We start from the raw sequence: 17,375 nt of genomic DNA on the forward strand, positions 1-17,375 counted from the left end.
CCCCTCCCTTGGCCGGCTTGCGGCGGGGAGACGGCAGGTCTGCCCGGTGCGTAACTGGGCTGCAGCGGTGGCCGCGTTTACGGGCTGGGCCTGTTGACCGTGGGCGGCTCATTGTTCGTTGCGCGCTGCTGGAAGCGGTGGCGGGGCCCGCTCAGCCTGCGGGACTCCCCTTTTACACGGAGGGTGCTAATGGGCCTTTGCAGCCAGCCTAAAACTCGTTAGGAACTGCTGCAGCGTGGTTCAGCGTTGCAGAACCGGTAACTGCGGAGAGGGAAACACCGAAGCGTTAAGCTATGGGAAAAGGTAGTTTTCAGTAAGGATATAAAAGAAAGACGAGACAGAAGACTAGAGGGAGGCTATAGTTGCGCAAAGGTCTTTATTCTTCGGAGGTGTTTTTTTTTGTAAGGACAGCCAAATTTGATAATGAAAGCAATTAGTAAATAGCAGGACGTGACAGGAAATGAATATGTAGTAGCAGTATTGCTACGTTGTTTGAGTCGTTGCTCTTGCTACCTGTTGACCCTGTCGGTGAGATTGCAGACTAACAAATGTATGTGCAACTGGGCATCTCTTGTAGGGTAGAGCTCAGGAATCATGAAGTTTAGCTACTATAGTCCTCATGCTTTAAAAAAAAAATTAATATACAATAAGAATTGGTTTGAATCAAATATACTTGATTAATTGGTTGGGGTTTTTTCCCTAAATGTCCAGGTTAACTCACAGATTTAGATCTATTTTAGGGTAAGACAAAAGTTTTGTTTTTCGTAGGCAGCCAGATGCACAACTAGAGAGAATTTTAAATTCCAAGGATTAGAGCCAGTGTCTTGCCCAAAGGAATCCTAGTCAAGATTTGGAGCCACTATGAATTACCGTGATACAAATAATGATTCTCCTTTCTGAGGTACAAATCCTGCCTGAAAACAGGAGATGGCCTCTGGCCTGCCAAAGCTGCTGCGCTGTGAGGGTGGATGCTCACCGCTGAATTTGCGCGGCCGCATTCCACACAAGGCGCACACGTGTCTTCCCCAACTCATTCGCTGTGAAAAGGAACGCCGGTGGCTTTGCTACAAACGAGTTCCTTTTTATCTTGTGTGGTTGGGTTGGGTCAAAATGAGAAAGTGCACGGGAGGATGAATACGTACTGTGTTTAAAAACTTACACTGATGCATAAAAAATATCAGAGGTGTTAACTGCATTGTAGTCCAAATGCCAAATGTATTCCAAGCTCATGGAGAGGCCTGATAGGCTTTGTTTATACTGGCTAGAGAATTCATGACCCATGAATTGAGTTAAAGGCTGCTCTTCAAATTCTCCTTAAATATGGATCCGATCAAATCAATTTCTGTAACAGTTTAGCCAGCTAGTGAGGAAGGTCATCTTTTGCCTGTGATAGTTTTGTAGTCCAGTAAGAACGTGAGACCAGGATTGGAAGGAGAAATGAGGAGCAAGAAAAGCAGATCCTTAAAAACAATGCGGTATGATTCCTTTCTACATAATATTAAAAAGAGCTCAAACTGCTAAACCAGAGTGAATAAATTAACTACCTGTGATAACACACCAGTCTGCTGAAGAACCTGACTTGATACCTCGAATACATATATACATCGTATGATGAAAGCTCTAGTTGATGAACAGGAGGAAATTAACGTTACGAATGTCTGTAGGAAACTTGTACATGCCAAAATGCTGACGCTTTCTTTAATACATGAATCACAGAGAACACCGGTTAAAACAGTTGTGCTCTGTGCATACACAAAACTCACTTTCTGAAGCTCCTTTATCAGTAAACAAGGCTCAACCTTGTTCATGACGGTGGGGTCCCTAAAAGACCCTTCGACATAGAAAAAGTGAACTAAATGCTTTTATATTACATATGCGCCTCAGAGCAGAGGGAGCAGCTAATGAAACTGCCAAGTTAAAAAAGGTTAGACCTTGCAGGATGCTCCGGGGTGCATGAGAGCTCTTCAGAGAGAACGTTCTAAACTGCTGCTGTCTTGCTTTGTTTTCCCCCACCTTAATGCAGGAGGGCGGGATATTCCTGCTACGTTTGTAAATCTTTTGAGGGGAATGGTGGAACTTCTGGTGTTTGAAATATCCTTACTTCTGCTACTTACCTGGGACAATGGGAAAAGGTCAGCTGGGGAAAATGTGAGGATTTCTTTAAGCTTGGCTTAAAGATCCTAGGCTATGATTTGTCAAGGTGCCTAAGAAACTTAGAAAATCAACTTGGAGCAAATTTTTTTCCCTGTAGCTCAGGAAGGGCTCACTGACCTTTTATGCTTACAAAAATTTCTCCTTTAGGAAATGGCCTGGCTAAGAAATGGATTTAGTTGATCTTTCAGTTCCTTAGAAAGTTTCTTGAAACAAATATCAAGCCTTATATTAATAAGGCCCGTAACTAATAAGCCTCTATAGTTGCTGTCTGAATCAGACAACACTGTTCAAGGAGTTTAAGTAGATTTCCTTTTCAGCAGAAAAAGCGCAAGGTTTCTTAAAAGCTTAGGCTGAAAATCTCGGTCTTGAAACTTAATCTATCAAGAATGAGTATGAAAAAATTCAGTGTAAAGGCCAGTGTTTTGGAAATGCTGGTATGTACAAGCATTTTGCAAGTTCAGCAATTCTAGCAATAGGTAATTTCTGCTAACAACTGCTGCAATTAGAAGGCCGGTATTTTAACTATACAGTCCGTTCTTTTTCTGAGCTAAGTTGCTGTCTTTCTCTATCCTGTTGAAAATTTTACAGTTTCATTCCATGCAGTGGTGTTTGTGTTCATTTATAGACATGAAGAAAACATAAGCCTTTAGTTTTCTGAATTTTCCCCGAGTGATTTTCTCTACTCTGTCAGTTTGAGCTGTTCCTTCTCTGCCGATTTAATTCATCAAAATCTTGCAGCCCACTGTAGTCCTTTGGCATTCTCTTTTGTGCTGGATTTATACTTCTCAAGTATCTTGAAGTATATCTGACTGGTAGGAGGGCACATTAAAAAAAAAAGGTATTATTGAAAAATGAAACAGCTAATGTAATTTTTTTTTCTGTTATGTACAGAAGGACATGCACTGCTGAGTTTCCATATGTTCAATAGTCCTCCTTTTGCACTTAGTATGTTGATACTCTCCTTGCAACACAAAGTTTACTTTCATTTTCTTGCTCTGATATATGGTCTCAACAGCAAATAAAAAGGAGGAAAAGGAAAGGCAGACTTTAGGGTATTCTTAAGATCCATAAATTTTCCCTAGTCCCAAAAGACAACAAAACGTCTGGATGTTTCCGAGGGAAAAGTTGTATTCAGTTGCTTTAGACTAAAAAAAAATTATATATATCTCTATCTCATATAGATGGCTGTTCTCTGTGTAGCAAACAGGTGGTGTTGTGAAAATAACACATTTCTAATCTTTAGAAATGAGTTGCACAATTGAAAAAGCCTTGGCAGATGCGAAAGCGCTGGTGGAGCGGCTAAGGGAACATGACAACGCAGCAGAAGCTCTTATTGAACAGACTACAGCTCTTAACAAGCGGGTTGAAGCAATGAAACAGGTTTGTTTTTCAGCTTTGTTTACTCCATTAAAAGAACAACACGGAAACACATAATTTAAAATCATTTTTGTGTGCTACTGTACAATCAGTATGTAATTTGGTTAATCCTTTAATACCATACTAAGTATTTTCATTATAGGTGTGACTATGATCTAAAAATAGGTTGTTTATATATTTAGTTTGAGCCTGTGAAGAAGTTTTCTCTGTTACTCCAGCTTAAATATCGAAAACTAGCATTTATTTGAAGAACACTGGTAGAAGTGGGGTTGGTATCTTACAAACCATTGTGTGGCGACTTGTGTTTTGCTCTTCTGTGAAATACTGCTTGTTTTATTAATTTCAACATGCACATTTAATCATACAGAGGCCCTGTCATGCTTTCTTCTGTTCAGAATACTTATCTTTTCAGAGTCTCCTTTTGTTTCAAAGCAGCCTCTTAGGCTTATTCGTGATCATTTCCATTCTGATGTTAAGCTATTCGAGGCATGGTGCTAGATTGAGCATGACTTTCACTAGAGAACTTCTGGAAAAACATAAAGGTGTCTACTGACTTTCCACATGGGAGTTCATCCTGTCATTTTAATAGAACACGGGACGCATTAATGGGCCTGTAAAATAATAAAACCCTGCATGTGCTTCATCCCTGTAAAACCAGCCATGCAGAGACTTCATAACTGCAAATCAAGAGTATTAAATTTACCCATTTGTTGAGAGTCAGGATCCATTCATTCAGGTCCATGTGACTTGTACCCATAGGCAGCCTTGTGGATTAAGGTATTGGGAAGCCACAGTAAATATCTAGAGGTTAATACCTCATGGTTTTTCTTTCCTATATGTATATCAGTTTTAAATTACTTGATGGTGAATTTGACCTGCGTTAATTGAAGGTTAAATAATGCCCACTACACACATCTGAGGTATGAAACTTGTTTAAAAACAAAGGTGATACTTTTGTGTCTCTAAAGGGCAATATGCTAGCCACACCTTCAGAAGTGTTTTTTTGTGTTTGTTTGATATTATTATTTAAAAACAAGCATTCTCGTGCTGGTTACAGCATTTGACTGACATTAGAACTGGTCCTTTGTGACTTGCTGAGTAATGCTTGCCTTCGGTTACTCAAATATGTTGTGGTTGTTTTTTGGGTTTTTTTAAATAACTAGTACCAAGAAGAAATTCAAGAGCTCAATGAAGTAGCTAGACATCGTCCTCGGTCTACATTAGTGATGGGTATCCAACAAGAAAACAGACAGATCAGGGAATTGCAACAGGAAAATAAAGGTAAAACGTGAATATTCTATCCTTTACAAGTTCCAGCCTGCACCACTGGAATTAGTGAGACTTTTACCATTGATCTATTCTCAAAAAATTGTTGTAGAAGACATTTTTTCTTCTAATCTCAATTTGTCAGTTTAACTGATCATAATGCAATCTAATAAAGAGTCCTAATGTCCAACCACTGGGACTATGATTAACAAAAAGAGAGACTTGTGGAAAATTACTTTTTCAGTCCTTATCTAATGTTCAGCACAAGTGAGGAGATAAATATAAATTACTTCTACAATATAGGTATCTATTTGGAAATGTGTTTTCCCACTGCTAAAAATAACTAATTTAGGAGCAGTCAGGACAAGTTGTAGTGTAAGTGCAGTAGTATAATTCCTTCTGGAATTCTGTACACTAGGAATATACTGTTTTTCCTGCAGTACCTTAGGTATTCTAACAGTTATATTCAGCAAAGGAGTCAATGATCTCGATTTGTATGAATCTTGTCTTTTCTCAGGAATTATTTGTCCTTTGACTTAGTGTATTTTGAACACAAGCATTTTTTAACTCGTATTTCACCAAGCTGCACATTAGAACAGATCTCTCAACTTCTTTCCAGCTTTTGTACGGTGTTGCTTATAGTGGCTAGGGTAAAGCTCCTCAGCTACACCCAAGATGGCTTACATCACCTAAAGGGATTGAATATGAAGTCATATTAACAAAAGACCTTCTGTTTCTGACTGAACAAGAATTTTCCCAGGGCACTCGCCACTGAAGGCGTTTGCAGAGCCTACGTAGATTTTATGGTGCGATGAGAGGGGACACTCAATTAAGGGCTTATTTCGGTTTTCTCAAGCTGAAGTACTTTTGCATTTTGTTTCAGTTCTTCTCTGTTAAACTTTAACTGAATTTAAAATTGTGTTGGTAGAACTACGCACATCTCTTGAAGAACATCAGTCTGCTTTGGAACTCATAATGAGCAAGTACAGAGAACAGATGTTTAGATTGCTTATGGCAAGCAAAAAGGATGATCCAAGTATAATAATGAAGTTAAAAGAGCAACATTCCAAGGTAATAACTTCATTGTTTTTTTGCCTAACACTTAGGTCAGTTTGTAGTGGATCAGACCAAAGCTTACTTTGTCTCAGTTTTTATATCATTGTACTAACAAGTCCTATTTTTTTATAATGTAGTCCATGAAACATGAACAGGAAACTTGATCAGTCTAGTAAGTCAACCTTACTAGCTTCTGAAGCACCTCCTTTAAATAGAAAAACAATTTCTTTTAGCAGTGTTGTACGAAAGAGAGAAGTGTGTGTTGGTAGTAATGACCCTGATCTAAGCGTGCTGTTTGAATTTGCTCAACTGAAACAAGGCCTAAAAACGTGTGTGTTTCTTTTTCTCTTCGGAGAAAAGAAACAACGTGTGCAAATAAAAAGGTGAGAGATACAAAAAGTGTTCATAGATGTTAGAGGCTGTCTTCGTAAAGAAACACTTTCATTGCATTGTTTGATATTACAGCATCAAAGTTTTACACATCTGCCTTCCAGAGCAGAACTTTACAGTTTTGTGTTAGCATCTGATCTAACATTAGTGACCTTGGAACAGGCCCTAAATCATACTGATCAAGAGGCCACGTAAGCTGGCAAAACAGGAATTAGGGAGGACATCAGGATATCTAAAAACCACTAACTCCTTGCCAGCCCTTCTCAAGGGTACATCCTCGCCAACTCATTCTGTTACCACCGATCACAGCTTCCTTTCAAGCTAAATTTAGTTTTTCATTGAAAAAAGATTTCATGTAATCACCTTCACTGGAAACTGAGAAGAAAATAAAGATTTACATCAAGTTCCTTCCCCGCCACCCCACCCTGTGAGTGGGCATTTAATGAGTAAACAGCTAAACCGTAGCTTTGGCAGTTGGAATGGCAGAGAGGAAAGGATGGAAAGGGCTGATGTTCGTTTTAGTAAAGCATATTTGTTTTCATCAGGTAAAGTTTATGATTCCAAATGAGGCAGTTCTTTATGGTAATTTAATAATTTCTGGTAGTTTAAAGGCAAGCTGATCATCTGCTACATGCATGGACCTCCAGTCAAACTCATAATTTAAAGGTGGGATTTAACTTTAGTCTATACTGTTCTTCATTTCAGTCCTACTGTTCTGCTTTTCCCGATGTTAGTTAGTAACCGTTGTGAATTTTATCCAAAGGTCAGGTCAGACATGAATAGGCTGGCATGATAGTACAGTTGGAATAAAAGACAAGTTGAGGAAAAGACAATGAAAAATAAAAGCTGCTGGAAATACCATTAAAATATTTGGCTTAACTGAACAGCAATGAATACCAAAGAGGCATAGGCTCTTTATCTAGATCTGCAGGAGGAAAGAAGTAGTGACCCTTTAAGCATTTCCTGCTGGTAGGTTGGCCAGCAAGAAAATAAACTGTCACCTGAACCAACAAGGTCCAGGTAAGAGATCACTTCTTTGCAAACAGTGAAGATTATCTAAAATCTAGCTTCCTGGCAAAGGCTGCTATGCCTGTGTTAATGGCTCCTATCATCCCGCTCCTGGTAGTGCAACAGGACAAGAGCAAACCAAACTACTGCTTTTTTTTTTTTCCCCCTCCTTCTTGAATCTTTCAGTGAGGTGCGGTAGTTATTTATTTATAATAGGAAAGTACCCTACTAGCATTAATGAACGGACACAAAGAGGTCAGTCAGGACACCAAAGTTTTTCTTACAATTCAGCAAGGACAAGGACCTCTGAAGTCCAGATCCCAGATAAGCCGGAATTGGAAGTGGATTCAAGCAGAAGTATCTAAAAAAGAGCGATAGACAGATCTGCATTTCCTAATGTATGACATAGTGAGGATGACCGCTTCACCTGGTCTTTTTAAGAGATAAATGCCTACCCGTGGGCTGGTACTGGCTGTACCGGACTTGAGATCAGGTTTGAAACAAATGGAAAGGACGTCGCATACCCTGCTGTTCTTAGACGGGTTTAGTCTTTCTACACATCCAAAACGATAGACATCAGCTCCTGCAACACAGGAAGGCCTTGTCAGAGCAATCACATGGCTAACTTGTAGCCATGTGGAAGACAGTCATTTAAGCTTATATAAAATTCTAATAAAAGGGATCGCTGTAAACCAGATTTATTTAAGTAAACAGGACTGTGGAAGACCCATTTAAGCTTATTTAAAATTCTAATAAAAGGCATCGCTGTGTGGTAAACCAGATTTATTTAAGTAAACAGGACCATAGCAGCTGCTCGTGCTGTAAAGTTATAGAGAACCGGTTTTCTCAAATTTAGGCCTGCGTTCACATTTTTATTAAGTGGCACAGCAGTCAAAACGCACATTTAATGCTTTGCTTATTTTTAATAATGCAGAAAATAGATTGCTAAAGCTGTCATTATTTTATTTTTATGTCTTAGGAGCTGCAAGTGCATGTGGACCAAATTACAGAAATGGCAGCAGTAATGAGAAAAGCCATTGAAATTGATGAAAAGCATGGCTGTAAAGAGCAGGAACGTATCATTCAGCTTGAGGTAAGTATGAAATCAAAACAGCAGTGGCACAAATAGCAAGGGAGTAGTCTTACCACAATTATTTATATTGAGTTACTGTACCAGTCACTCGCACTGCTATTTTGTTATACTTTCCTTGTTGGGAAGACTAAGTACTATTTTCCCCACTATAGCTTACTGTCAAGTCTTGCATAGGCGATACTTCATCACCAGAAATCAGTGATTTATATACTGGCTTAAGCTTTCTCTTTTTTTAAGTCTCTGTGTAGCAAAAAAAGCTAGAAAATAATACAAATTCATCCTAATGAATAAGACACTAGGATGCAAATAATAATACCCACACCTTTGGCTTTTAAATTTTTTTTTTTAATAATAATTTTGTGCTTGAGCGGGGTCTCAGTTGCTTATCGTTGGAGGGTCAACACTATTGCTCTTTAATTAAGTGCTAGCAAAGCAGTTCATTATGGGACAGGATGTGTGGAAAGAATGGGAGATTTTTTTGAAACGCAACATTTGAACTTATTTGCCCTCTTCTTGCCCATCTTTGTGTTTTGAGCTTTTTTTTTTTTTGATGCTTAATGCCCATTCAAGAGAGCAAGAGGGTCAGAAACCTAATGTTCTTGGTTTTAGAAGATAACACAGCACTACCTGACTGCAAATCAGTATTTTAATCCTTATACTTAGGTTTGGAGGGGAGGGGAGATTGTGAAGGTAGTTATCTTGACTTCTTTCTGGAGTTCTACTAAATGCCTTTTCTTTCTCTGGTTATAGCAAGAAAACAAAGGCTTGAGAGAAATTCTTCAAATAACTAGAGAATCGTTCCTGAACCTCAAGAAAGAAGATGCATCAGAGAGTACGTCTCTGTCAGGATTAGTAACAAGCAGTGATTTGAGCCTGAGGAAAAGCTGAAGACTGTGGAAGTCAACAAGCTTCAATTGCACACTTTACAAACGGAGTATCAGGGGTCACTTGTCAAGCACTTGTTACTGAATAGGGCACCAGCAAGCTAATGCATCTTAAACTCCAGTTTAGTGGCTTTTATACTGCGTAGAAGAAATTAGAATTGGTATTCTACAAAACCTTAGTGACAGATTAATTGCCATAGATCTAACTTCAGTAGGAAATGGATTAATGCACTTACTGAGTTGGGAATTATTTTTATATGAAGTCATTTTACAGATAAAAGACAAGATTTCACATAATTTATATAAATTATTGCTCATACAAAGTTTCGGTGCCTCTATTACATAATCAAGGTAAGATTTAAAGTCTGATCTCTGGCTAAAAAGTAAAAAAAACTTATGAATTTGCTTTGTGCATGATCCACGTTACGTTTTTTCCTTGTAGTAAGTTTTAATAAGTTCTCATTTTGCAACAAACCTGTTTAATGGAAGGGGTACATAGGCAGCATAAAACTTAAGGATTTCAATTATTTAGCCACAGGGTAGCCTGTTCAAATATAAGGCAAATTGTTTAAACATAAGCAATGCTTTTGCAGTTGTTCAATATTTATTTTAAATTGAACAAGATTCTTTCAGATATGTATACTTAATTGTCTTTTCAAAACACGGAGAGCTGCTCCCACTTTGTTTTCTGGAACACAGGTAGCATAGTATCATTCTGCCTTAGCTTTTAATTTTATGAGAGAAAACCAGGCTCAGTTCTCTATAGGTAAGAAGCCACGTTAGTCCCATCTATTTCCTTCTCCGATTGCCTGCCCAAACTTCCTAACTGGGAAATGGCAATTTGAAAGCACCCAAACAGCAGCAGCAGAAAGGTGGTCAGGGGAAGGAGGGAGAAGCTCTATGGCAAAGTTGGCAGCCTGCAATCAATACTCTTTCATTTTTCTTTCTTAAGTACTCGTCATCAAGAAGGTTTTTAGGTAAGTTTGAGGTACATGTTAACATTTGCACTAGGAAAAGTTTCAATATGCTGTATTGACAAATAGACTGCTTGCTTTTAATCCTGAAATACTTGCAGAAGTGAAAAGGAATTGGCTTTTCTAGATCAAAAAGTGCAGCTTATATCATACGCGGGTACAGTGGAAGTGCTACACAAGACAGACTTGTAGTAAAGAGGTGCCGAAATAATTCATATTTGGCTTTTGTTTGTCATACTATCGCTTCTTGGTCAAAGCAGCCAGAACATTCCTAGTGTTCATGTGTATCATCACTTTTTGTCCAGCATGTTAATGTATTGTTTACTTGGAATGCATACTCAAAGAAGCAGAGGGAAAGCTTGCAACCACAGAAAATTGTGGATCTACAAATGCCACCCACAGTTGAGTATTTTGGCTGTTTAATAACTCACCTACCAAAAGGAGTTGAACTCCTATTCTGAAATCAACTATTACTTAATCAAATCTGATTTTTGGTTACAACAATGCAAAAAGAATTAAGCATCAAGCACATCTAAGCGTGTCAGTTTTAAATACAGCTTCCTTTGACTCAGTATGGCTTCCGTGGGCTCAAGGTAAATGCACCACAGGTCTAAGGGTGAGCTTTCAGTTCCCAGTGAACTAATTTACAAGGAGTTAAATATTTTTGTTATGTTGCTGTCAGTTGCTGCCCTCCTTCCCGTAGTGCTTTCAAGAGAAACAAGTGACATGGTGGGAAAGAGGAGTGTTTAGCAGAGACAATAAATGCTAGTTTTCAATTAGCTAATACATGTGTCAGGAAATGCAGTTGAAAGGCTCAGAAAGGACAGGTGAATCAAGCTCCCCAAATTTTCACAGCATTCTTTATAAATGGAGAAACTGCTACTTCTCTTTCCAGAGCATCTTAGCTTGTTTCTAGGCTTAAGAATACATTGAAGACATTCACATGCATGGAAAAAGAGTTTTAACCATTTCCAAACTTGCTAAACATCTGGGGGGAATTTTTTGGGGAACATCTAGCTCAAGCACAAAATCTACTTGTCTACTATTATTATCTGTAAAACTTTGCCAATGCTTCTCTAGTTTAGATTTTGCATTTCTACTGTAGCTTGCAAGCTGGTGACTTATCAGAAGCAACATCTGTTTTTAATGGAGTGTTTTGTTGTTGCAAAATTACAAGTAATTTTGTTTCAGTTGATTAAGTTATTCTTTTCAGAAGTGTCTTTTCAGCCATTGACCGGTATCAGGGGCATTTATATCCATTTAATGCTGAATGCAGTTTCATGGCTGACTTTCTAGTTTGTCTTTCAAATACAATCTCCAGAGTTGTATAGCAGAGAAGGGTTGTTAGCCTGTAGCAGTTCTTTAAGGTTGCTCTATTATGAAATAATGCTTGATTAGTGTTTATTTTTGTAAGTTAAAAAACGTGACTTAATTTATCTACTCCTAGTCTTCACATTTGATACATCTCCCCTGTCATTCCCCTCACCTGATCACTTTAGGATTTTAAAGAACCTTCACAGTGTGTGGAGTGACTATTTTTCATTGCATACCTGTTATTTTTGTAATGCAGATGGCTTGAAGAGTTTATGGCTAGAGTTGTGTACTGTACAGTAAACTTATTTTATCAATAAAGGTAACCGAAAAGATGGATGTCTTCATGATTAAAGCAAGGTACTGAATCTGAAACAAGCCTTGTTAGTAACATGCAAGAAAAAAGACATCATTTTGCCATTTACTCAGCTTATTTTTATACTTCAAGGGAGGCAGGCCAAGTTCTAGTGCTTTTATTCATGTTGCTGTATAGCAAGAGAAAAAATCCTCTGTAAAGTCTTCGTTTTCTCTCGGAAGACAAACAATCACTTCTGCACAGGTAGTTACTCATCTTTCAGATGAACAACTGGAACTCTACTAATACAGAGGAGCAGTAAGGATAAACAAAAAGCAGTCCACTGGGCTTTGGTTTTTGGATCAAAACATATTTTGGCACAGATATGATGTGACAGTTGTGGTTTTTTTCTTGAAGATAAAAAAGTCGCTTTCACTTGGGTTCCTTTCTCTGTGATGTGTAACTGAGAACGGTGGTGGATTACATTCATAAGCTGACAATGTAATGTTTTCTCTACTTCCCCATGATTTCTCAGAAGAGAAACTTTTTCTCAGTGTCAAATCCTGTTTTTAAAGACAGGTAATAAATGTCAAGCTAGTCATAAATACACATAGCAGCTATTCAACCAAGGTAAAACTGAAGGGCAGCTTGAAACTAAATTGGGCTGTTTGGTACAACTAAAAGCTTTAAATAGCTTTGGCTTTTTAACACACACGCATTGGATTAGAAGATTATGTTAAAATACAGAGCTAATGGCACTGTTTTCATGCAGAATTACATTTACTAGGATCCCTTTGTAGATACCCAAAATAAAAATTTACATTGGCTTAGGAGGTTTTCGGTTTTAGTTGGTAAACGTTAAGCTTTAAAAGCACTTTTGCTGATTAAAAAAAGAATTTCTAAATCTCCTATTTGAGTGTAAAACATGCACTTGTTTCCTTCTGCAGATACTGATGTTTGAGATGACAGGTGGTTAAACTGGCTAACAGAACACTGTAGCACTGGTCACAGTATGACAGGTTGTATACCATGACAGTGGGAAGACAAGACAGGAGAGCAAAAGAAATCCTAAGTTGGAAGTGAAGGAACTTCCAACGGTAGAGGAGTAATTTAACATTACACAACTTCTTTACCAGCCTTTTCAACATCATGCTGTTGGTAACACTTAAGTTCTGGAAGCAGCATCAAGCTACACACTGCCACCAGAGACCAAAAAAAAGGAGAAAAAGCAACAAGATGCAGTGGGAACACCATTCAGCTGTAGGTGTCCAAAGGCCACCAGCTGTCTGCATGATTGTCACAGAAGGCATCTTCTCCGAGGAATTCATTTAACTTGGTGTGCAGACAAAACCATCTCATTATTGTCCTAGAAAAAAAAAAAAAATCTATATGCTCTCCCGCACACATCCCCAAACCAGCACCAGCAAACAAATGCCTGTTACCATTTAAAGAGCAGAAAAGTAGACTCTGTATAATGCCAATGGAGGACCTCTTGCTAAACTTACCCTTCCAGAACACCAAAGTGTGCTGGGAGAACCACGCACAGCAGAGAGCTGGTTTATGTCACATGCACATACCTGGTAGAGGTGTAGGTCACATTCAGCCTCACCTTTTCCCCATCCTACTTCTTTCATTTGCAATGCAGTTGTATTTCATACTGATGACAGCAGAGCAGACTAACTTAAACAAAATTGTTCAGCTTCCACATATTAAAGTGTGCTGCAAAATAAAATGGATTCTATTTCAATGACTGTATGAGAGAAGGTACTGATGTTCCTGCTGCCTGCAACCACTTCCCTTCCCCAGACATGTTCTGATGCAGCAGCATGCCTGTTGGGAGCCAGTGTGGCCACGCCTTTGTATCAGACAACATCATTTTCCAAGTTCAGAAAAAAACCCTCTTACATCTAGAAAAAAACCTCAAAACAACTGCTCAACATGGAGGGAAACATTTAATAATTCCAGTCTTGGAAGAAGTACACGCTGGCAATACTCCTCAGACACGAGCTAGAGAACAGCAGCGCAAGAGAAACAAGCAGAACTCCAACTGCAATCCCTTTTTCCGTTGTCCTAAGGTGAAGTTTTACCTTTTTTAAAGAATGGCACAATGAATAGTTTCCCTACAATGTTCTCACCTAAAAAAAAAATACCTTAAGAAATACATTTGAGGACAGCTATTTCAGCAGTGAAAAGCATTAGATACACTTTTGAAAGTTCAGTTGTTGGAAGCTCAAACAATACAAACACTGATGAACTCAGGGCGATCAGTGCCTTAGGTTTTCCAATACCACACTCAGGAACATAGGAAACAATTTTTAAAATGAATCATCATATGCAACTCATTAAATTACTGGCTAGGCAAACAGCAGCTGCCTCCTACGATACATATTATCTGTGCATTTTTACTTCCTGCATGACTTTTTCCCCAGAGCATTCAGGATAAAAAAAAAAGAATCCAGCTTGTTTTGAGCACATTAGATAATATGTTTTACACCAAAAGGCACTAAGGATAACACGGAAAAATTGCAATTTTTTTGACAAGACAGACTTGTGAAGACCCAGTTATGAAGCAGGTAGGTAAGTTGTACACAACCATTTTTTTCTTCCCATTCCCTCTCACCCCCAAAAATGAGCTAATTTATTGCTCTGTTTTGAAGTTGTCATCCCCCAACGTGCATGAAAGTATAAAGCCTTGCATACTCAAACAGGAGACAGCTGTCTGCCTATAGCTATGTGCTAGCAGACAAGATCTGATATCAATTAGAAAAAGTTAAACAACAAGCATCTTCTTGAACAAACAAAAATGGTATTGGAACTATTGTTTCTAAAGAAAACTGAAACATCAAAGATGCAGGGGGGACAACCTAACCAGATGAATATTGACAAAATTCAAATAAATAGGCAGGGATATATCAATGCATCTCAGCCACTGAGCTAGAACACATTGACCTAACACTTACAATACTTATCCGTAGGATATTTACTTACCAAAAGCTCAACGCTTCCTATTCTGACTATTCACTGGATAAACAGACCAGAAACCAAAGTTATAACAAAGCCCACCACAGATACCACTGCAAAGGTCACACACAAACCTACAACATGCTGCTGCCAGTTTTAGGAAGAGAGATGGAAAGCTCAAAGGCTTAGTGAAAAATGCATATTTTAAGATGGGGCATATTTATTTCTCAGGAAGGGCTTCCTGTTCTTTGGAAGCATTTTCAGATAAGGGACAGCTCTAGGCAAGGACAGAATGAAAGCTGGAGAGCCTCACTGGGGCGAGAAGTGTCAATGAAAACTTATAAAAAGGAAGGCTTTGGGAAAGGCTGTTTTTGCATATGTTCCAAGTTGGAGTAAGAGACAGATAGGGAGGGGACCAAAGAAATCCTTTAAGTCTCACATTTCTTTTGCTATTGCAAAGAAAAGCAAAGGCTGTGCAAGGGTAACTCGGCACTAGTTAGGGAAGCAGGAAAGAAGATGTAGTGGATGAGCAATAGCTAAGAGATCTGCAATGCTGAAGGATGATTTTGAGGGTCTTAACCCAGCCTGCTGCCTAGACGCTACAAGCCAAAAATGTACACCTTGCACTTCAGGCTTAGTAGCAGGAGTGTGCTAACCTAGTCACCTAAAAATTAAAGAAGGAGTTAAAGAAATACATTAGGGCCTACTTAAAGAGATCTGATAGAGGAGGAGACTTTTCCTTGTGAGCAGAGCTCGCCAGGAGCTCCAGAGCTGACAAGCTCACCCAAGAGCAGCAGAATATGGCTCAGCCTGAGAGCAGCAGTGAAGAACAGATCTCACATGGGACATAGGAGAGACCAGAGCAGAGACAAAAAGGGTCCCGTTCTTCCCTCTGCACCACACAGCACTCAAACAGGCAAGTTGTAAAACACTTTCTCTCCTACCCAAACCCAATGCCACCAGAGGTCACTGTGGTTGGCTGAATTCATGACTAAGCCCTGTTAGAAGTATCAGCAGTCTTACCTACCTGTTAGCCAAGTTCAATCCTTGGCCTCTAATTAAAAATAAAAACACCCTCCTGAAGAGTTACTGATGTCCATGCCATTGAACAACAGGATTTTGGTCCTCAAGCAGTTTTAAACTAAGTATTGCTTTACCCTCTGTTTCAGTATCCAGTTGCTTGGGACAGTTTCATACAGTTTGGACAATGCTTAAGTGCCTCAGAGACAGGAAAAAAAAAAAAACAGCTTGAAAGCAAGCCACCAGACAAGCCAGGACATGTTAAAGTCTCTCTCTGACAGCAATACCAGAAAGATGTCAGACAGCGTATTTCACAGGACCGAGTTTTTGTTTCAGACTGGCACTCTACAACATTCACATTCTGCTCAGGTTTCTCAAAGCAAGGCTCACAGCCACAAATGGCAAGGTATTAAACAAAGCCAAAGTTCTCAGAAGTCTCTATCATGGGTTTTACGTAATACCCAGCAGCTGAGCCCCCAGTGAGTCCTTTATAACCTGATGTATGCAAGATATTTCTACCAACCAGTTGAGAAGATCCAAGAACAATGACTAATACCTTTTCATCTTACCAAGCACTATCAGCATGGTCTATTAGTTTGAAAGACCTACGCCACACCATTTGTCCCAGTAAGAAAAGCCACTTGCATAGGGTATATAACTGCAGAGATGACAAAGGAACATTTATTTTGTGGGCCCCTTCTATAATTTCCCATAGGCTGCTCCCAAATCAAAACGCAAAGCTCAGGAGAGGGGAGACTTTGTCTTCCTCCCCTCCAAAGTACACTTATGGAAAGCATGATTTGTTTCTATTTTCAGTCATGCTTTCTGAGCATTTGGGGAAGCAGGTAGGCAAGCTGCCTTACACATGTAGCACTCCATGAACCAGTAGTCAGGCTGGGTTTGTGTCTTTAAAGTGAGGACGGAGGCACAAGAACAAAGGAAGATCTGTTTCTTTGAAAAGATCAGTGTCCTTGAGTCTACTTGTGCCACAGCTTGTTTAACTGCTAGGAGAAATTAGCGTGGGTGTGACAGTGAGGGGAGGAGGAAGACTGTTTCTCCCGCAGATTTGAGGCAGGACTGGAACACATGCAGACCTAGGAAAGCTCTACAAGCAGCTAAGACAAATACCACAATGTGATCATTGCAGCATTATTACAGTGTAGCAAAGACTGCAGAAAACTCTGTGAAAGAAGTGTACTGGAGCCATCATGGCAGGAGACTTCTCTACAGCAGCAGGAAGTAGATCATCATCGTCCAGAAAGCTTCAGCTTACATGAAGCTTCAAAACACTTGATTTTACAGGGGAATTGCTACCTAGAAGAACATAGTTTAGATTTAGATTCCCCAGGAGCATCAGATAGCATTATTTTAAGCTAACAAAACTGCAAGATAGTGCAGCTAATGTAGCAAGGCAGTAAATGCTTCCAGTGAGATTCTGCAGTCAGAACAGAGGCATAGCAGGGTGGGATCCAGTTTTCCTTTTACAACTGCCTCAGGGGCTACACAAAAAAGCCTTGAAAGTTACCCCTTCAACACCCCAGTGGATCAGTTAGTGTATTCTGATTATCACTGTTACTCACTATGGC

At 39.2% G+C, this 17,375-nt stretch overlaps 1 protein-coding gene across 1 annotated transcript; it reads left to right on the forward strand.

Moving 5' to 3' along the window:
- The first annotated feature begins 3,399 nt into the window (after nucleotides 1-3,399).
- On the forward strand, nucleotides 3,400-11,848 carry FGFR1OP2 (FGFR1 oncogene partner 2). Its single transcript, XM_009279031.2, has 5 exons — nucleotides 3,400-3,534; nucleotides 4,695-4,812; nucleotides 5,726-5,868; nucleotides 8,231-8,344; nucleotides 9,095-11,848. Exons 1-5 carry the CDS (start codon nucleotides 3,400-3,402, stop codon nucleotides 9,230-9,232), a joined length of 648 nt encoding a protein of 215 aa, XP_009277306.1. The 3' UTR covers nucleotides 9,233-11,848.
- The last annotated feature ends 5,527 nt before the right edge of the window (nucleotides 11,849-17,375 follow it).

This window comes from Aptenodytes forsteri, unplaced genomic scaffold, assembly GCF_000699145.1.
Source record: "Aptenodytes forsteri isolate BGI_AS27 unplaced genomic scaffold, ASM69914v1 Scaffold241, whole genome shotgun sequence".
In the NCBI taxonomy this organism is placed as follows: domain Eukaryota; kingdom Metazoa; phylum Chordata; class Aves; order Sphenisciformes; family Spheniscidae; genus Aptenodytes; species Aptenodytes forsteri.

Bases quoted from the DNA above. Each gene is read 5' to 3' on its own strand.
- FGFR1OP2 (XM_009279031.2), top strand. From the start codon at position 3,400: ATGAGTTGCACAATTGAAAAAGCCTTGGCAGATGCGAAAGCGCTGGTG. The intron at 3,535-4,694 runs GTTTGTTTTTCA...TTAAATAACTAG, and splicing joins GGGTTGAAGCAATGAAACAG to TACCAAGAAGAAATTCAAGA. The intron at 8,345-9,094 runs GTAAGTATGAAA...CTCTGGTTATAG, and splicing joins AACGTATCATTCAGCTTGAG to CAAGAAAACAAAGGCTTGAG.